The 19,184-nt window shown below is 39.8% G+C and overlaps 1 protein-coding gene across 3 annotated transcripts in view; it reads right to left on the bottom strand.

Moving 5' to 3' along the window:
• Positions 1 to 19,184, bottom strand: part of PEPD (peptidase D) — a 176,274-nt gene that overhangs the window by 44,601 nt on the left and 112,489 nt on the right. For all 3 annotated transcript variants that reach the window (XM_052798252.1, XM_052798251.1, XM_052798250.1), the window contains 2 exons: positions 18,423 to 18,491; positions 10,920 to 10,997 (listed from right to left, as the gene is read on the bottom strand). In XM_052798252.1, the coding sequence (XP_052654212.1) occupies positions 10,920 to 10,997; positions 18,423 to 18,491 (147 nt within the window). The remainder of the gene's footprint in view (positions 1 to 10,919; positions 10,998 to 18,422; positions 18,492 to 19,184) is intronic.

Raw genomic sequence — 19,184 nt, 5'->3', positions numbered from 1 at the left:
AACTGGAACAGTGTAGTGTAAAGTCCTACTATGCTCATGAAGGTTTTTTTTCTTAAGAGGTGCCCTGCTGTGACCAGCTTCCATCTGACATGGTACAGAGAGAGCTTGTACTGGTTCTGTCTTGAAGCCAGGCTTGGCTCACTGATTTAAGGCCAGCTTTTTGTTGTCAGCACCCCTGGAGTCAAAAGTAACCTTAGAAAAATGCTACAGAATATTTTTTGTGTAGGAAATGGAGTTCTGGGTACTCACAAGAAAATACCAAGTTTTTGTTTAAGCCTCCTGTTCAAAAGAAGATCCTGTAGCCCACACAGGTAATGCAATTACAAGAGACACGAAATGGCTACGTGACTATTCATCTAGCTGCGATTTACATAACCACGTGGCCCCATATTTTTTATTTGTCCTCCACCATGTCTTTTTATCTTGTCTACCTTCTCCGTGACTTTCCCATCTTTGCTCCTCTTGCAGCACTGTCTCACTTAAGGCTTTCCCAGACCATTATAGATAATGGGAGGCTTGTCTCAACCTTTTCTCACAGAAGATGACAAGATATGCCACTAAGCTTTGCTCAGATACGAAGAGGGTGAAAAAAACCCCAATCTATCTACACTGAATTTGAAGAAGAGAGGACTGCATACCTGTACCTCTACAATGCCAACTACAGACTTCAGTGGCTGTAGCAAAAAATATACAAAAGTTTGAGGTGGCTGGATAAAACAAAAGAGAGCCAAACAAAAAAGCCTTCTCCAGGTGCTCGTGCCCTGCACTGCCCAGGGTTTTCTCCCACTGCAAGAGACAGAGACACACAGGCTCCCAGAAGCAGGGCAGCAGCGTGATGCAGAGATGAGCAGCAGTAGGTGGGTGTGCCCCGTTTTGCCCCACCATCACAGGGAAGGTGTGCCTCTGCTCTGCTGCTCCATCCCCACTGCCCAGAAAAAATAGTTTCCTCAACCAACAACAGTGTGTGGGAGTGTCCTCTCTCACAATGATTTGATACAAACAGAAGAACTTCAGATCCATTTATCTCACAGGATATGAAATCTCAGTCTCACCGAATTCATCAAATAAGCTGCACGTAAGAGTTGGTTCAGTAAACACCCACGTATTCTAGTAAGATTTTATGTGCTATTTTCACACACAGGTTAAGGAGGAGTCCCTTGCTTACAGTATTTATCACTTGGAGAAACCAAAGACAACAGCCTTAAACTTCTGCACTAAATAAACCAGTTTCCATGATCAAATATAACCCCTCTTCCACCCCCATGCAGTTCGCTTTAATGCCTTATTGAAAATGTTGTTTGCCAGAGCAACGAGCCAAAAAACTTTTGATTGGCTTGTTCACAGCTAAATTTGCCCGAGTGCCATCTCCCAGTGTTTCTACTAAGCAGAGGGATGTCTCTAATACAGAATTGCGGCATATAAATAAAGAATTGGGAACACCTTTGCTGGGTTAGGAGAAGGAGGCAGCAGCAACGGAGGCTTCACAAGATGCAGAAGGTAAAGTGTCAGTACTGCCTACTTAACACCCCTGCTAGACCCACGCAGGCAATACGCCAGAGATCAGGAAAAGTCTCAAGTGAAGTTCTGACAAAAGGGTTACCTGTTTGACTTGTCTTTTTGCTGAATGGGTGATTTTTTTTCTGGCTTTATTATCCTAATTATTATCCATTTTTAATTGGCATATTTAATAAGCAAGAGTACTCTCTTTAGCAGAGACAATTCTTTGCTGAAAAGTCAACCTAACAGAGATGGCAGCAAACCCCAAATTTTGGCCAGTTTCCATCCGTTAGAAGCCTCCCCATTGGAAAGGCAGTAGCTGGGGCATTCACGGCTCCGGCTGACTTGCTCAAACATGGAGCAAGGATGTCAGAGCTGCAGGGAAGAGAAGGGAGCGTGCAAGGAGAAACCTGTATTGGCAGCTGAGTACTTCCCAATCAAACTGAGGACAGCAAACCTCATTAGCTTCTCACCAGAATGTGAGATACCAGCACAGGATAACAACAACACAGCTACATTCTAAAGTTACTAAAATTTTGCAGTTAACTAAGCCAGTCCATTTCTAGATGTCTACTGGGAAGTGGGAGGTACCTACTGAAAGTGAGTTGTAGAAGTTTGATACTTCTAACACCGGCCACCATTCTTAGGTGCTAACATTTGGGCTTAAGAGCCTTAGCTTTCAGCAGCTGTTTTTGGACACCCTGACCCGTGTTCCCCAGCCTGGACAACCACCGGAGATCACAGGAGTAGGTGAAGCGTCAGACCTTACTTATTGATTTTTACTGTAAATACTGTCAAGTTTTCTTAGGTGTGTATGTGTGCATTCACACACATGCGTCCATGTAAGTAAAAGGCTAACCCTTCCAATTTTTTTTCCATGATGAAAACTGTGCCAGTGTCCAATGGTACAGGTTCATTTAGTTTTTTTAGACATCCTACAGTTGTTCTTGGGGTTGTTCAAGCAACCTCCAAATTATCAGTTCTCAAATGGAATCCACCAGACAGGAATTTTAGAGTACTCCACAGAAGATGACAACTGAATGCAAAAAACCAGACCAGACAGTTGCTAGCCTTTCCATGGACAGGTCCAAATGTTCAAGCCAAGTGCACAGTAATGAAGGCGGCAACTAGTATTTCAGAAAAGGAGGCTGCCCATTCCCTAGCCAAGCATGCTATTTTGCCAGTAAGAACATTTGTTCCCTATTCAGAAGAAATACCTACTCTTCATGGCAGCACCTCAAGTCGAAAGTACAGTACCGCAACGTACAACTGAAATAAAAAATATTCTTGCCTTAAAGACCTAGATCGGCTCAGCCTAGATGTGGAATAGTATTACACTAGAAGGACTCCTCCTGAGGCCCTGGCTCCACAAGACTTTGCCTCCACCATGGGGTAACAAGTGGTTCTCTGAACAGACACAAGAGAAGAACCCATGCTGCCCCGAACGCAGGGACTGGGAATTACATCTGGTTCAGGGGGATACACAAAGGGTGTGTTGGAGACTAACTGTACCTTCCCTCTGAGACATACAGTGGTTTAAAAGCCAGGCAGACTCCCTCTAAAATTGTATTTTGACCTATACAACTGAGTTCCCCACACCAAGAGCAAGGAGAAAGATTTTGCTACTGAAATCCATCCAAGATAAGCAACATCCATCAAGAGTATTTCTATCATACTTTTTGTGTATCTGTATTAACAAAGACCACCATAAAAAGTGGATTACACCAATGCCATTTATAAATGACCTATATTAAATCAACAGCTATTAAAAAAAATACTAGGTTTTACCCTGCTTGTTTTCTTTAAAGAGACAAACACCCTAGTCAAATCAGTCCAACAGCAGCCAAAGCAACTTCATGCTCTCAGTTTTTTTCAGACTACACTGGGAATGCTAAGCTAAAACTATGACAGATAAAACTCATTTACAGGTGACAATTAAAAAGACATTTCACATACCCTATAGAGAGCATAAAATTAAGAGGCAGACCATAACACAGCACTTATAGGAAAGCTAAAATTTGTTACAGCAAACACGCTATTAATACTTAGCGACCTCTGCTTTGGTTAAAAGGCTTACACATTTCTGACACTAGGCAACCTCATAGCCTGAATTAACCAGTAATAACAGAACACATATTCAATTAGAGCAAAATTATTGTTCATTCTAGCAACTATATTTTTATATTTTTAATCAAATTATTTTTTTCTAGATTAGCATAAAATTAATATAGTCTATAGGTACAACAAAAGGAAAAATAGCTACACTTGATGAAAATAGTAAATATTAATCAAACCAGAGGAATCAAGCCAAAGGAATTATTTCAGAAATGGATAGCCAGTTGATTTTGCAATCAACCAGTAAGTAGTAGCAATGTAGTTCGTATTATTATTAGAAACAAAACCATAACTAACAACAAGTTGTTTCAAAACTGCAGACTGAAAGGTTAAAGCTAACCATAATTTTTGCATATTATTACAGCACCAAACTTCAAAATGCATAAAAAATGCAGGAGGCCAAATGAAAATACTAGTCTCACCCACATAAAATACTTGAGCATTTACATCTGACACATTAATATCCTGGGATCTTAAAAGCAGTGCTTTCAAGAAGTAATAAATACAATATTTTGTTCCGTAGGATAAATTGTTTTAATAGCAGACAATGAAGTACTTAGAGTACTTGGAAAAGGGAGGACTTCTATTATCTGATGCAAAAAGATTGGTCAGTTCCTGCTTTTTAATGCAACATTGCCCCCACCTGGACAAATGAATTTTGGTTTATAGGTTGGCATTAGTATTGTAAAACTTGATAAAACACAGTATAAATTCCGAAAAAGAGTTTGGAAAAGAGTCACAGCAAACTTCTATCATCTTTTGTAGTATACTTTTTTCAAGCTCACCTAAGTCTTTTACTTGACTTATTGAAAGTCTTCTCAATATTTTCCTGAAATAAATGATAGCCACTCCGTACTCATAAAAAGTCCTTTTATATTATACACTTACTCATTCCTGCAAAACAGTGCATTTTCTACAAATAATGCTGTATAATATTACGATAAATATGCTGATATAGTTTCAATGCAGTATGTATACTGCATATGCATATTGTGTGTATATATTAAAGATAAATGCACATAGCTTATACAGAAAATGACAAACCTTTTGATTGTAGAAAACCATGTATTATGCTTTTAGATCAAAGAAGTAAAATTAGCAAAGTAACTTCTATTTTACCTAATAGAAGGCTTAGCCTTCATGAACAACCATGAATAACTGTATCTGACCAGTTCTTGCAATAAGCAACTTTGTTTTGCAATATTCTTCACACACCTTGGAATGACCAACAACTCCAGGAAGCCTGAAAACTGTCCTTCATCTATTTTGAGTAATTGAAAAATCAAAAGCCCTGAACACTTAGCATCTTCCTTCTCTTTTTCATCCAGAACAACCTTTCGCAACCATCTGTACTTGCAGTCAAGAAAAACTCCCTATGATGAGCAAAGCTTCTGAAACGACAAGAGGAAGAGCACTAGAAGTTAAACAGGATCTTTTCACAGCACCAGAAGTTATAATAATAAGAAATTTATTAAGAAGTACATACAAGTGCCAAATGGAAGGAAACAAACCCAAGTTTAACACAGCTTGAGTGGAATGCACATTATACTCATAAAGGCAGTGCTCCTGGAAGGCTGCTGTGCCTTTGGTCTGGCAAGTACAACCCGTATCAAAACATGGGACAATCATCATCTCCTTCCAGAGAGTGCTTATTTTAGTGCCCCCTGGTGTCAGTATTATTCTGATGCCTTAAATTTGCATTAGGATATCAAGGAAAGAAATAGAAACAAAAATATTTCTCAGACTTAAATTATTCTGATAAAGTCTTTTTACAACACTAGACTGCTTTCCATACCCCCAACTCTATTTTTTGACTAAGCAAATAACAATACCTGTTAATATAGCCAAGACATATTTAAAACATTTAACATAGATGCATTATGCTAAGATTGTACTTTTATGACAGGATGTGTTTGATTTTGTGACACTAACAAAACTTCCCTAGTGCTTAAAATCTCGTACCTGAATGCAATAAAACTATTTGCAGGTAAAACTTGTTTCACTGCTATCACCAGCAGGTCATGGAAACAGCAGTGAGCTTTTGCAGCAGGAAATGTTCTGCTTCACCAAGGATACTGTACTCTTCCCAACACTTTCACTCAAATCAGTAAGCTTAAATCTGAGACTGTTAAAAGAAACAGTCAAATAAAATGAAAGACATCATCTGATGATCCAACCTGCTTCCATTTAAACTTCTAAAGTTAGTTCTATTTTATAAATAATAGATAGTCCCACTGTGAATACAAGGTTAACGGTCTCTCTCTCTCTGAGGTCTGCTGCACTTCACAAGCAGTTGATGCTGTACTCCCCTTATTTATGCTTTCACCCAATAATAAACTCTTAATAAAATTACACTCTGGCCCTCACTCCAGGGTGGACTGGTATCCCCTGCTAATTGCCCATGCTGCACCGGGCTGCGAACCCGCAGGTGGATGTACCAAAGCGTCCGTCTTCCTTGGGGTGTGTGGAGCAGGCACAGCACAGCCTCGGGGCTCTGCTGGCAAGGGCGCTCCGAGTGGGGACCTGCCCACGTGTGGGGACAGGAGACCGCACCACGCATCCGGCAGACCTTTGTTAACAATGTGACTTAGGAGGATATTTCAAAACGTTAAAAATGTAGAGTGCTTCAGCAGAACAGACAATTCTTTTCAGCATTTTGTGAAGCCAGAATGGACCAACTAACCCCCAAAAATGTCATCAAGTGCTTGAAGGTCAGCAAACCTGCCAATAAAAGTTGCTTACTAAGTGCTGAATTTTTGCTGAGACACGTTTGTCACATGCCGTAAAAAGACTGAGACCCACAACTCGTGACACCTGCAGAAAACCATCTCAGGTTATAGCTGTATCTGTTTCAGTGACATCAGGGGTTAGGCTTTTTTTCTCACATTTCTGTTATTTAAGTGTGAGCCTCATCATGAAGAATCAAACTTCATTTTAAGATCATAGAAGCATTTTCTATTTGTCAAACGTTGCAGGAACCCTGCTGATCAATTGCAATAAAACAATCAACTCCCGACGTGCAGCAATGCCAAGAATCCACAAAGGCAGGCTGCACAAACCACTAGGCTGCAAATTGAATGCAATAAACTATCATTTTCCTGAAAACCTTCTCAAAACCAAAATGTAAAGTATGCACTTCAGGTTCAGCACCTCCGATGGTTCCTACAACAAACCACCGAACTACAAAGGTGAGAAGAGACGCTTGCCTTGCCCCAGGCTTCCTCTGCTGCACCCTATCTAGTTTGATGGCCAGTGTTCTCCTTCCCCGATAGCCATGGTGTGGCTCTATGCTGCTGCACTGGTAGGGCAGGGGCAGAAGACAGAAGGGAGGACCCAAGGGGATTTGCTTCCTTCATTTTTAAGAAAGCAGATGCTTTCATTTTTCAGAAGGCAGATGCTGATTTGTTGAGACCAATACTTTTTGCAGAAACACACTGGCTTTGACTGAACTTTTCACGGATGCTATTTCCCAAGGTCAGGTCATAACTTCCAGCCAAAGTCAGAGATCAAGTTGAGGAGAGCTGAAACCAAAGGCTTCCGTCTCCCACGAGGGTTCTCTAACCACTGAGCCAATCTCTTTCCTGAGTGCAAACAAAAGCAAAATAGCTGCAAAAGGAGAGATCATGAGACACCTGCAAACTACAACAAGCACTTTTGCTTATGCCTCCACTTCCCTTATTACAAAACGTAATTACAGCCTCCCTACAGAAACAGCAGGCATCTTGGCACACAATGAGTAATGCAATACCTTGGGATAATGCACTAAAACCTCAGTCTTGGGTGCAGTTTCTATCCAAGCTGTCACAGGTTTAAGATGACAGAAGAAAAATCAGTATTTGTATGTTAGCCTGGCTGTACGTCATCACTGCAGGCCCTGATTTGCAACATTCTGAGTAGAAGATTTTATGCAAAGGTAATACCAAGTGAAAGGGTAGAGTGCCTAGAGTTGTGATTCACCAGGGTGGTCAGCCTACCCATTTATCTGCATGACCTTTTTGACCATGGAGATAATAGACAGTTGCTTAGGAAAAGTGTTTGGTTTAGACCATATTGATCATACTATTTAAATGTTCACCACATAGATGTTATAGTACATGAATTATTTATATAAAACACTGACTTGCTGTTATTGCAATATTTACTTTTAATATCATATCAGTTAAGTGCACATATCTATTGAATACCTAAACTTCCCTAAAAATATTTATTTCTATGTCAATCATAATGCTCTGTGTTAGTTAGCTATTTAGTTTGTAATATTTAATAGACTGAAAACGACAGCCCTGCTTAGCAATACAGTCCATATTAACAAGAACCGTCAGAAATTTTCTTTACAGTCCTTGCCTTGCATCTTTTGGCACAGAAACCGTACCTGTAAAAATGTGGATTACGATGCAGTATCAGTGATCTAATTCCATACCAGTTTCTTATAGAAGCAATAAACCCATTTGATGGAGATTAATTTTCAAAAAGGAACATCACAAAACCAGGCTGTTCTAAACCTGCCACAGTTTTTAAAGGAGGAGTCAGGATAACAGTCGCAAAAATAAAAAAATTAAAAATGCAATAGCACAAGTATTTTTGCCTATGATCTCCTGTTGCTACTACCAAATCCTTGTAACTCATATTCTTAAAAAAGGAAACAAAGCATGCACTTGAGTGTTTCAAAGCAGCAAAGCACTAGTCTTCCAAATGTATTTTTTTCTAACATTCAGGTGCTTTGTTGACTTATTTACTAACACTTACTGCACTGCACTGCTTTGTACATAAAAAAACCTCAGCAGCACATTTCTGCAAAACTCTTGAATGTTAGTCATATCCACTAAATAATGTTAAGAAAAAGACATGAAATTCTACTGAATAATTTAATAAAAATCATACCAAGTACCCAATCTTCTGATTCTATTACATACAAGTATAGGAATTGTTAAATTAGATTTATACCAAAATACTGGCAGAAGCAGAAATAACCCTTACAACACTTCTACCTCTTTTTCACCAAAAGTAAAGCCCTTTTTTCCCTACATTCAGGGCTTCCTAAGATTATCCAACAGAGGGCTCCCAGTAGCTATTAAAAAGCTTAATTGAGAGCCAAATACACAAACTCTAACATATACATACAAATCAGCATACTGTCATTTTAATAACCTGTTCTGTATGCACATACACGCACACCTATACCCACTTTAGAAATTTGTAAAAGCATACAGTAAAACCACCCAGGTAGTGCCTTGTCATAATTTGTATGCTGCTAAAGTAGGCTAGCTCAAGATTTTTTCTAATACACTATTTTTAACTGTGGAAAATGAGTGTCTTTTTAAATTGTCTTTATACAAATGAAATTACATTTTCTTATCATTTCTTTACTGCCACTTGAGAAAAATACTACGCAAATCATGTGGAGCAAAGTTTGGCTGCTACCTGAGTATCAACCAGTGCGAGGGGCAAGGGCAGGGACTGAAGCGCGGGCGGGTGCTTGTGCACATAGAGCACTTATTTGCTAAAGCCAATCTACACCTGACAAACTTCATCTCATCAAGACAAAGATGCAACTGGACCATTTCAGCAAAAGGATATTTCAAACTAGATTAAACCTTGTTCTCTTTGTTGAGATGGTTACAAAGTGGGGTTGCAGAACAGTAGTTTTGAAATGCGTAAGTAATCGATGTACTTGGTAGGTTATGCTTTTCTGACATTCAGATATCTGAGGCTAATAAAACCCAAACATTTTTTTAAGATTTTGCCAATACAGCAGGAAATGTGAGTTTGCAAAGAGTCTTGGTATGTGCTCTCGGGGCTCAGGAAGGACTTCAGCCATCCACTAAACTGACCTCAGAGACTGTTAAGTAAAAGGTCCTATATATACCCTTCACCATCTACTACTCCCCTCACCATTTAAAGGCTTTAATTTTAAACACAGGACATCATAATGCATTGTGGCATTTCTTCTCTCAGTAACATATGCTGAGATTTCCTGTAGACTACGCACTTTTTTTGAAAATTTAATTGAATGCCACAGCCAGTAGTATCATGTTGGTGTGTCCTGCCTGGTCAAAAAAACCTCGCAGCACATTATCTGCACAAACACAATGTGATTGTAAGTCAAAGCTATTGTCCTGCAATAAATTAATGTTAGTATTTGATGGGTTTAGTAAGCTATTCACCACAGACGAAGATAACACATAAACTATTGTACAAGAAGCTTTTAAAAAAGTTTTTACGGTATTAAAAAGAAATAATTACCTATCTGTAATTCAGTAAGTTCATTCTGCAGTGCCTACAGATGTGCCCAGAACATTAGACAACAAGGCAGAGTTTTTACTTCTGAGGTTCAATTTGTTTTCCATAATAGCTTTTGAGCTTATTTATGATAATACTAATTTGCTTTCCTCCACACCTGTACATTCAACTGTGAAAATAGATACCTGCACCCTTTTTCCACCTGCTACAAAAGTAATCTAATAGATTGTCGGTGATTAACTCCTCTAAAAGTAATTCTGCGCTTTTATAAATGCAGGGTTTTGACCAAAGTCTTAGGAGGTAAAGTACAAAAGTTATATTCTGCTACATTACACATCACACAATTAGGTTTGTCTTTCAATTTATAGCAATGTATTTGGTGCTTTCATTCACTCTGCTTTTATCTGCAGTCATACTGCAAAGCATGTGGACATGTAATGCAAGTAGAGAAAAAATTATGGTATTTGCAACTGTATTATGGTAATGCTAAACTCTAAGCAAAACCTTTTTAGAAATTTTTGGCACAATACAGAAGTAGAAGCACCCTGCCCCAACCTGAACTGAGGCGAGTTTGATCTCCTCACACATTCAAAAGTCTACTTTCAGGCCAGGGTGTCTGGGTACATGTAAGCATTTGGAAGATCTAATCCATACTGCAATTTGATGCAATTCTTTAAAAGCAGCCAACACTCTCTTGATCCTCCACCCCATCATCAGAGCCGAGGTTTGGATCTGAGGTTCAACAGCAAACCCAGATGCCAATTTTTGCAACTGCCCTTGTACTTAGAATACAGCCATTTCTTAAACTAAATTTTAAGTGCCTTTGGCACAGAAGTGTTTGAAAACAATCTCTCTTTTCCCTTTCAGCTGGAGATGAAAGTATACAGGACCTCTGGAAGAAACCTGACTAGTCTGGCATGCAACATTACATTCTATTTTAAAGATTTGGACTTTCATCATTATGCAGCCATCATTTTACTGATTAAGTCCAAGAGTACATACAACAGGTGTATGGAAACAGTAGTCGTGTAACAAAAAGATCAAATGAACTCTAATCCTTTACTTACCACAAGTCTCCATCTTCAATAGTCCTATCATTTGGGGCTCCAGCATGGCCGTAGTGTAAAACAGACGAGTTCTCCCCACTGATAGGTGAAAAGAAAATTCAGCACAATTAATGGAAGAAGAAACGTTAACATCCATAACATGAGAAGGAACATTGTAAACATGTGGCATTGTAAACATCAATTTATTCCAATATTAAACCGAAATTTTGCAGTCTGGGAGAACTGCCATAGGACCTGCCTTGGCATGGGCTATAATAGCAAACCCTGCAGCTTGCCCAGCAGAAATGGGTACAGAATGGACATTTTGCTACTCTGACTACAAGATACAACCTTTCTGCAGAAGGAACTTAGCACAGTTCATATAAATACTTCCCACATCCATGAAAGTGTTAAGGAAGCAATTATGCAAGAGTAATTTTTCATCCTATACCTGTTTATTTCCTTCTGGATTTTTTTAAATTACTAAGTGGTACATTTCCCTATGTGAGGTTAAAGATTCTGAGGCATAAAAACCAAACTTCCACTGGAGTCACATATGACGTGTTTGAAACACTCTAGTGACTACTGGGACTGGAAAAATTCAGCTGTCCAAGTGAACAGTTCCAGTTCACCTCTGGCACGGCTACGCGTGATGTCTGCTGGAGCGGACACACTGCACGCCGCTCGGGGAGCATTCGCAACATACAATGTCAGCAGCAATAACAGGCATGAGAACTGTCACCCTGTTCTCACCTCTTATTAAAAATCACATTACAAAGGTTTTTATTCCTGGAAACCTTTCAGATTAAACTGCTGATTCACAGGAATAAAACATCTCCAGAGAAGGACGGACCCTTGTTCTGTGCTTCTGAAGCTCCACGATCCATTCAGGGACCTATATTTCTCCTTGGCATCCTCTCTTGTCTACTGATATTCCCCCAGGTCTATCAAACATCAGTTAACAGACTGGTAAAGATCTTGAGCTTTACCTATTTTTCTTTTACTATTCTCCTCAGATAGATGCTCTCTCTCTTTTTCTCTTCAAAAAGCTAGAAGAATTATATCATATCCAAAAATACACGTTGGGACAGGGTTACTGCAGCATCTCACTGACCCCTCTAGCTGACTTGCCAGTCTGTATCTCACCTTTCATCAAAACTGTATTGGTCATTCTGCTCAAATTTGATTATTTCAAGTTGTGATGGTGAAACAGCTTCATATCTTAGGTGAAAGGAATCTGAGGCTCGATTTCAATGAAACTTTTGTTGTATCTGGAATAAATGTGCCATCTGACATAATTCTCGTATTAGACTTCTGGTATGTGCAATTACAAAAACACTAAACGTGGACTGTATCCAGAAAGAGATTACCTTCAAGATACATTAAGTACTTGTGATCAGTTAGGTATTTAATAGATCATTGGTCATTCGGATATAACAACTCCATAAGGAATGATGGAGGAGAAAGTAGATGTTGCCTTCAGTTTCTGAAGGCTCTCAATCTAAAGGGCTGGATCATATTAATATTTTGAAAGCAGTAGGTTTTTATTGTTAAGTATTTTTTAGCATGTAAGAATCACTATGTAATAAGGCAGTGAAGGACAATATTTCAGAATCATGGGAATGATTTTCTGATACAAAGTGTATTTCTTAAAATTATATACACTCCAAAGGGAAAAATTAAAGTTGTTAAATCGAGAGTTTGAAAACCCCACAGAATTAAGGCTGCAACAAATCTGTTTTGTGATGCTGGTCCAATGGCTTAAGCACAGTTTTACAGCCGGCTGCTAGCTGGCTGCTTTTTACTTCCTGGACACCTGACTTGGGAACCTATGCTGTTGTGCAGATAATGAAAAATGGCCCCATAAAGCTTGCACGCAAGATGGAGACAGACGTGAGCTTCCTTCTGAGGTGTCCTGTCTACTGGGCACTGGTAGAATAGTTCCTTCTGGCCACAATTCCAGTTTTCCATGCCAGGACGCTTTCAAACTTAGCTTGTCCTCTCTGAAAAAAAGATCTATAATAGGGCAATAGACTGCAATCAAAACAAAAGGGCCTTCTGTGCCAGGCGACACATATGGCGGTGCCCTGGTTTCAGCTCAGATAGAGATAGTTTTCTTTCTAGTAGTGTTGTGTTTTGGATTTACTATGAGAAGAATGTTGATAACACACTGATGTTTTCAGTTGTTGCTAATTAGTGTTTATACTAAGTCAAAGATTTTTCAGCTTCTCATGCCCAGGCAGCAAGAAGGCTGGAGAGGCACAAGAAGTCACGAGGGGACTCAGCCAGGACAGCCGACCCAAACTGGCCCAAAGGGGTATTCCATACCATGTGACGTCATGCCCAGTATATAAACTGGGGGGAGTTGGCTGGGGGAGAGGGCAGCCAGGGAGTGGATCACTGCTCAGGAACTAACTGGGCATTGGTCAGTGAGTGGTGAGCAATTGCATTGTGCATCACTTGTTTTGTATATTCCAATTCTTTTATTACTATTGTTTTAATTTTTATATTATTATTATGATTGTTATGATTTTCTTCCTTCCTCTCCTATTAAACTGTCATTATCTCTACCCACAAGTTTTACTTTTTTTCAATTCTCTGCCCCATCCCAGCGGGTGGAGGGGAGTGAGCGAGAGGCTGCGTGGTGCTTAGTTGCTGGCTGGGGTTGTTTAACCCCACCACAACAGGCAGGAACCATGTTTCCAGCCTCAGCCATCTTCTTTCACATGCAGGTGACAGCAGCAGAGACAGCTCCTACCTCTGCATTGGACTATCAGCCTGATGAGAGGAGGCAGCAATCATTACCTGCCTGAAGAACTGTTTCCCAGGTGGAGGGGCTATGATTTTGGGGCTGCAGCACTAGGAAGCAACTGGAATGACCTTGGTGCTATGCATGACACTGTTTGTGAACCCACATGCTTGGTGTTTAAGGAAAAACACAAAAACAATAAAAAAAACCCCAACACCTGGCGCGCACACACACACACTCATGCACACACATGCTCCACAGCAGTTTATCAGGATTTTAGCTGCAGATACTATTCCTTATCTCCCTCTAAAAATGGGGATAAAGCAGAAGCAAATAGCACATGCATATATTTATGATCAACTTCTAAAAAATTATCATGAAGCTTAAGGGCATGACTCCATGCTAATGTATTTGCAGATAGCTTGTTTACTTATCACATGCTAGCACCTCAGTGTCATATACCGTACCAGCTGCATAAACAAGTCATATATATGCTTTGAACAATAGACATTGCAAATACAAAGATGGGGGACTTCTTTTGCACACTTTAAAGGTTTTAGTTTACAAAATATTTCTGTAAGGCTCGGCACCAACTGTTACGGAAGATGCATGAAAAATCTGTTTTTCAGCACCGTTAGTGAAGCGTTAAGCAGCACACAATCTTTCTTGGCATTTGAGACTCCTTATCTGTCACGCACATCTTGGCTCTGTCACATAAATGGGATCGTACCACAGAGAGCACAGTTGGTGCTGAAGACCAGATATGCACACCATATGCATTTCAGGTTTTTTGTCTGTTTGAAGTGATTGGGGTGAGGTCTGCTCACCTGGGACTGGCTCTGGACAGGTCCCCTGGGCTGAACACCCATTAGCAACCGAGGCACAGCAGACCTGCTCCTGAAAGCTCCCCCAGCTGTTTTTCACCCAAAAGAAATCCAGCATGTGCACTCTAGGACTGGTCCCTGGCTCTGAGCAAAGCTCCGCAGCTGGGGACAAGTGGGAGATCTTGCTTCAAAAACGCACTACCGACCAAATTAAAACACCGATGTGGACACACCTCCAGCCCATTGCTGCCAAGAGGTGCAAGTCCAATCCTCCTCACAGAAAGCGTCTTTACCACCATCCCGAGATGAAGGCAGGAAAGATGCTTTGGGAGCAGTGCTACAGAAGTGATATTGTACCCAACAAGGTAAATGCTACAGCTAGCCAGAAATTGTTCATAATGATTCAGTTAGACTTTCAAGGTGGCTTCAAAACAATTTAAACAAAACCCCCAGCCACTGGCAAAGCAAATGAGCCTTCCTGTAGAAACTATTTCTTTTCTTCCCAAGGAACAACAGTTGAAAGGTCTGGCATTAGATCACCAAAGTCAGGGTTTAAAATGAAGCTCTGGGGGGAGGCACGGATCACTGGCAGCTCTGCTGCCTTCCTGGAGGTCAGCACCTCTGAAAGCCACCACACGTGGGGATGCCAATGTCTGCCTTCAGGCAACAAACCTGAAAAATTCTCCAAGAGATTTCTGTGTATCTATTTTTATTACTTTAATAATTTGCCTCTAACTGGTGCCAAAGATGTGTTTGTTACAAAAAGAATTGCGTGAAGCAGTGGAAAAGCTGCAAATTAACACCACTGAGAATGCAAACAGTAGGAAGAGATTCAGATTACTAGGAAAGGACAAAAAGTCCCCAAAGTATATTTTAAATCAGAAAACACCCTGAAAACAAATGATTAGAAGAGGAGAAAGAGGAGGAATGTCAGCAGTATTTTAAGAACAGGACTAAGCTGAGCATTAAGCATTACAAAAAGTGCAGCTATTAGCTCTACATTAAGAACATCTAAAGAAAACCCAACAGACCATTAACTAAAACAGCAAACTATTTCCATCATGATTTAAATAATAACATCATTCCAGAAGGAAGCACTATCAGCCTTCTCTCCACTTTTTCATCTAAGAGATGAAGTCGTAGAAAGTTGTACTGAAAAGAAATAAATAAAAACAGATTCAATAAGTATTCTAATCTTACCCAAAAAGCTTTACTTATGGTGATCCTCAGATAGAGGAAGGCATTTTACTGCACTATGTTACTCTTAATCACTGGTATCATCTGCTGAGAGCTGTTATCTGCCTGGAGACATCTGTCAAGAAGATCTGAACTTAAGTCTAAGATGCTGCAGTATCAGGTAGTAGCTGACCATGGTTTCTGCGGTGGTTGCAGAGATACTGATGCCTCCACCTCACCTAGCTCCAGGTGGAAACTCTGCACCTGGTTACCAGTTGATGCCATCCATTGTAAGGTCACCAGGACACACTGCGCATGTAACTTAACCTTTGTTTTCCCTTTTGTAAAAATAGTTGCTTGGTACACTAAGACACTGCAATGAATAATTCATTAGCATTTGAACACTACTTGGAAGTTAACACTTTGTAGATTAGTGCTAAATATATCCAAGTACGTTTATGAAATACTACCATTCTCATTTAATTGCACTTACATGACGTCTGTTTGCGCTTCAAGCCACTTACAAGTTGACAGTGTTTGAAAGCATTGCTAACTACAGAACTAACCTCACTATGTGATGACCTGTAATACTAGTACACGTGTGTTATTACTCTCAACTGATTGGACAGTGAATACATAAAGCATATTTGGTCACACCAAATATTCATTTAACTTCTCCCGAAGAGTGTAACACTGGACAGGGACAGCAACAAATGCATGCACTCAACACGTGGCCAGTCATTTATTTCTGTACTGAAATACATATTGATTACTCTTGATTTCCAGCTTAGTGAGCATCTTTTCTAAAATCTGAATAACAAGCTTGGTTTTTATTTAAAAGCATGATTGTCTTCTACGGAAATTCAGGCCTGTAATCTAAAAAGGAAAGATCCTGTCAAAATATCACAGTTTTAAGTGTCAGGAAAACAACAAAAATCAGCATGAATAGAATAAACCACAACTATTCAAAATCCTAATTGCAAAAGCTATTTTTAATCATAAATGTAATTAAGTGTAATATTTACAATGCATGACATTTTCATGGTAATAAAAAATGCCTATTATTTTTGCCATTATTATGTTAATTGAATTCATCAGATCTACTTACATTCATTTTATTAGGACCTAGCTTAAAACTGTTAATATTATTCATTCTTACTTCACCACTTATAGTCAGAATATAGCAATTTACGGACAAAGGCCTTTGTATTCTATCTTATGTAATTATTATTTTTTTTAAATCAAGTTTGTCTGTACTTTTATAGTGGTAGGATACAATGCCAGCTCCCAACTACAACAGTGAGTCATGATATCATTAGGATCTTGCATTTCAAGGGCAGCCCTTCTCCATGTATGAAATCCTCCAGCAATTCAGAGGCAGCTCAAACACTGCTCCCATGCCCTGCTAAGCCCCTCCAGTATGGTGGGATGGGACACCCAGGAAGCTCCTGTCATCACCCACTTCTGAACTACTGCTGAGGTTTTCTTCCTCCTGGGTTCCCTGAGCCATGTAACACAAGTCCTGGGTTTTTCAGTCCTGTGGAGAGTTTAGTCTGTCCCCATGGGGTCACAAGGACCCACTACACAAGCATACGGTAGACGTGTCTATAGGTTGAGCGAAGCCATTGATGTTCTCTAGCACCCAAACCAGATTCTGTAGCACGGGTTCTGATTTACTGTAAGTGAATGTGAAGTCTGTATGGCTGTGAAAAACCATACACAGAGACAACTTCATTTTACCATCACAGCCTGTGACAATACCATAGAGATGGAGTCTCATTTCAATAGGATGCTAATTCTCAAGTTATACGATAGTACTTAAAGCAGGAAACTTTTCAGACAGTTTAGATGCACAATTTGCCATAAAACTGCTCATGCTCCTACTGCAATTTTGCATATAAATTGGAAAATTGCATTTACAAATAAGCAATTGAGTAAACAGCAGAAAGAAGCGAAGATGCTAATTGTCCTTATTATCTCCAAAGCAATATAACATTATTGTCATTAACGTAAAAATTATTTTTACTAAGTGTATGTGACTTCAGTGTAGGGCAAATGTTTGTGAGTAGCAGATGATCTACAAGTAGAACATATATACCAACATATATGCCTCATCTAACTGTCATATATCTCTGATCAGATTAATTCCACTGACTAAATAAGATTAATCTCTCCACAAAGCACACAGCTGTCCTTCAACATGTATCCTACACTATTCTCTTGAAATTCTGCAAATTAAAAATGTACATTTCTACAACTGCAGGGAGAACTTTTATAATACTTTCCCAAATACAATACCTTCAACACTAGCTGTTCAGCAAGAAAAAGAGAGCGCAAAAATTTTCCAAATTCCAAGAAGATTAGTTTAATCACATCCTAACCTTTGAGGCAAAGAATTTTGACAATGATATGAAATACTTAAGGTGTATTTCAAAGACAGTATTTTTGAGCAACAGAGAATAACTCTAAAGGCCTGCTCCATAACGCTATTTAATAAAAAAGCCAACTGCAGCACAGATGTGAGCATAAACATGATCCTGGCAGTAGGAGCAGTCATTGGGGAATCTCTTGAGTGTAGCAGAAACTGTAATGGAGTTATATCTTTAAGACACAGTGCTAGGCACCTTTCTTTGGCTTCACCAGAGGAAACAGTTCAAAACTAACTCTGGTGGCACTCGCAAACACATCATGTGCCTAAAAGGAACAATTTTACAAATATCCAGTGGGCAACTGACCATAAAGGCTGCAACAGTTCAGTATAAACCATAGACTTACCTGCCACAGATGCAAGTGTAGGAAGTGTGGCGCATGCCACCTCGAGCATAGCAGTAGTGCTGGAACAGGCTGCAAAGAAAGGCAGGCAGTAATTAATAATATATTCAAAACCACCACAAGACAGGGAGAAAAGCAAGTCTTGCTTGAGTACAGCTGTGTTGGTGCAAATCCCCAGCTCCCTGATGAGGCTCTCTGCCCATTTCTGCTCAGCTGAGCACTCAAATCCACCCACATCCACAGCTCAGCAGTCCTGCAGTGTCACGCAATTTCCACAATGCCCATTAAGCAACTCTGCAGCAGAGAAGAGGGGCTCAAGTGCAGCTCGGTAACTTCAAATGGCAAATTGCTTTCCTTAACAACCCAACACAGAAAGGCAAATTATTGTTGGAAAAAGGTAGTTCATCTGACCACAGAACAAACAGGATGGTAACAGTTAAATGCTGAAGCTGGCCAAACTCTCCAAAGTGGAGTTGACAAAACCACTTCTTGCTGCTTTTCAGGCACACAGTCACATCCATGATCCTGATTTTCAACCCTGCTGCCTTCAGTCTATGGTGTGTAGATTCAGCAAAACTGAAGTCCAACCAACACTTCACAGGGAAGGAGCTTGCCAGACAGGGCAAAGCTCTTCTTCAAAATAATTGCAGCAGAAGCTCTCTCATTTTTATCACCCCACTGATACCCTGTGCTGAAAGCTGAACTAAATATCCCTATGTATGTGTGAAGCCTGAATTGCATCCGACTGTGCTGTACACCCTTGTC

Source organism: Harpia harpyja, chromosome 9, assembly GCF_026419915.1.
Source record: "Harpia harpyja isolate bHarHar1 chromosome 9, bHarHar1 primary haplotype, whole genome shotgun sequence".
In the NCBI taxonomy this organism is placed as follows: Eukaryota; Metazoa; Chordata; class Aves; order Accipitriformes; family Accipitridae; genus Harpia; species Harpia harpyja.
Note: the sequence above shows the minus strand (reverse complement) of the source record. Positions and strands in the feature narration are given on the sequence as shown.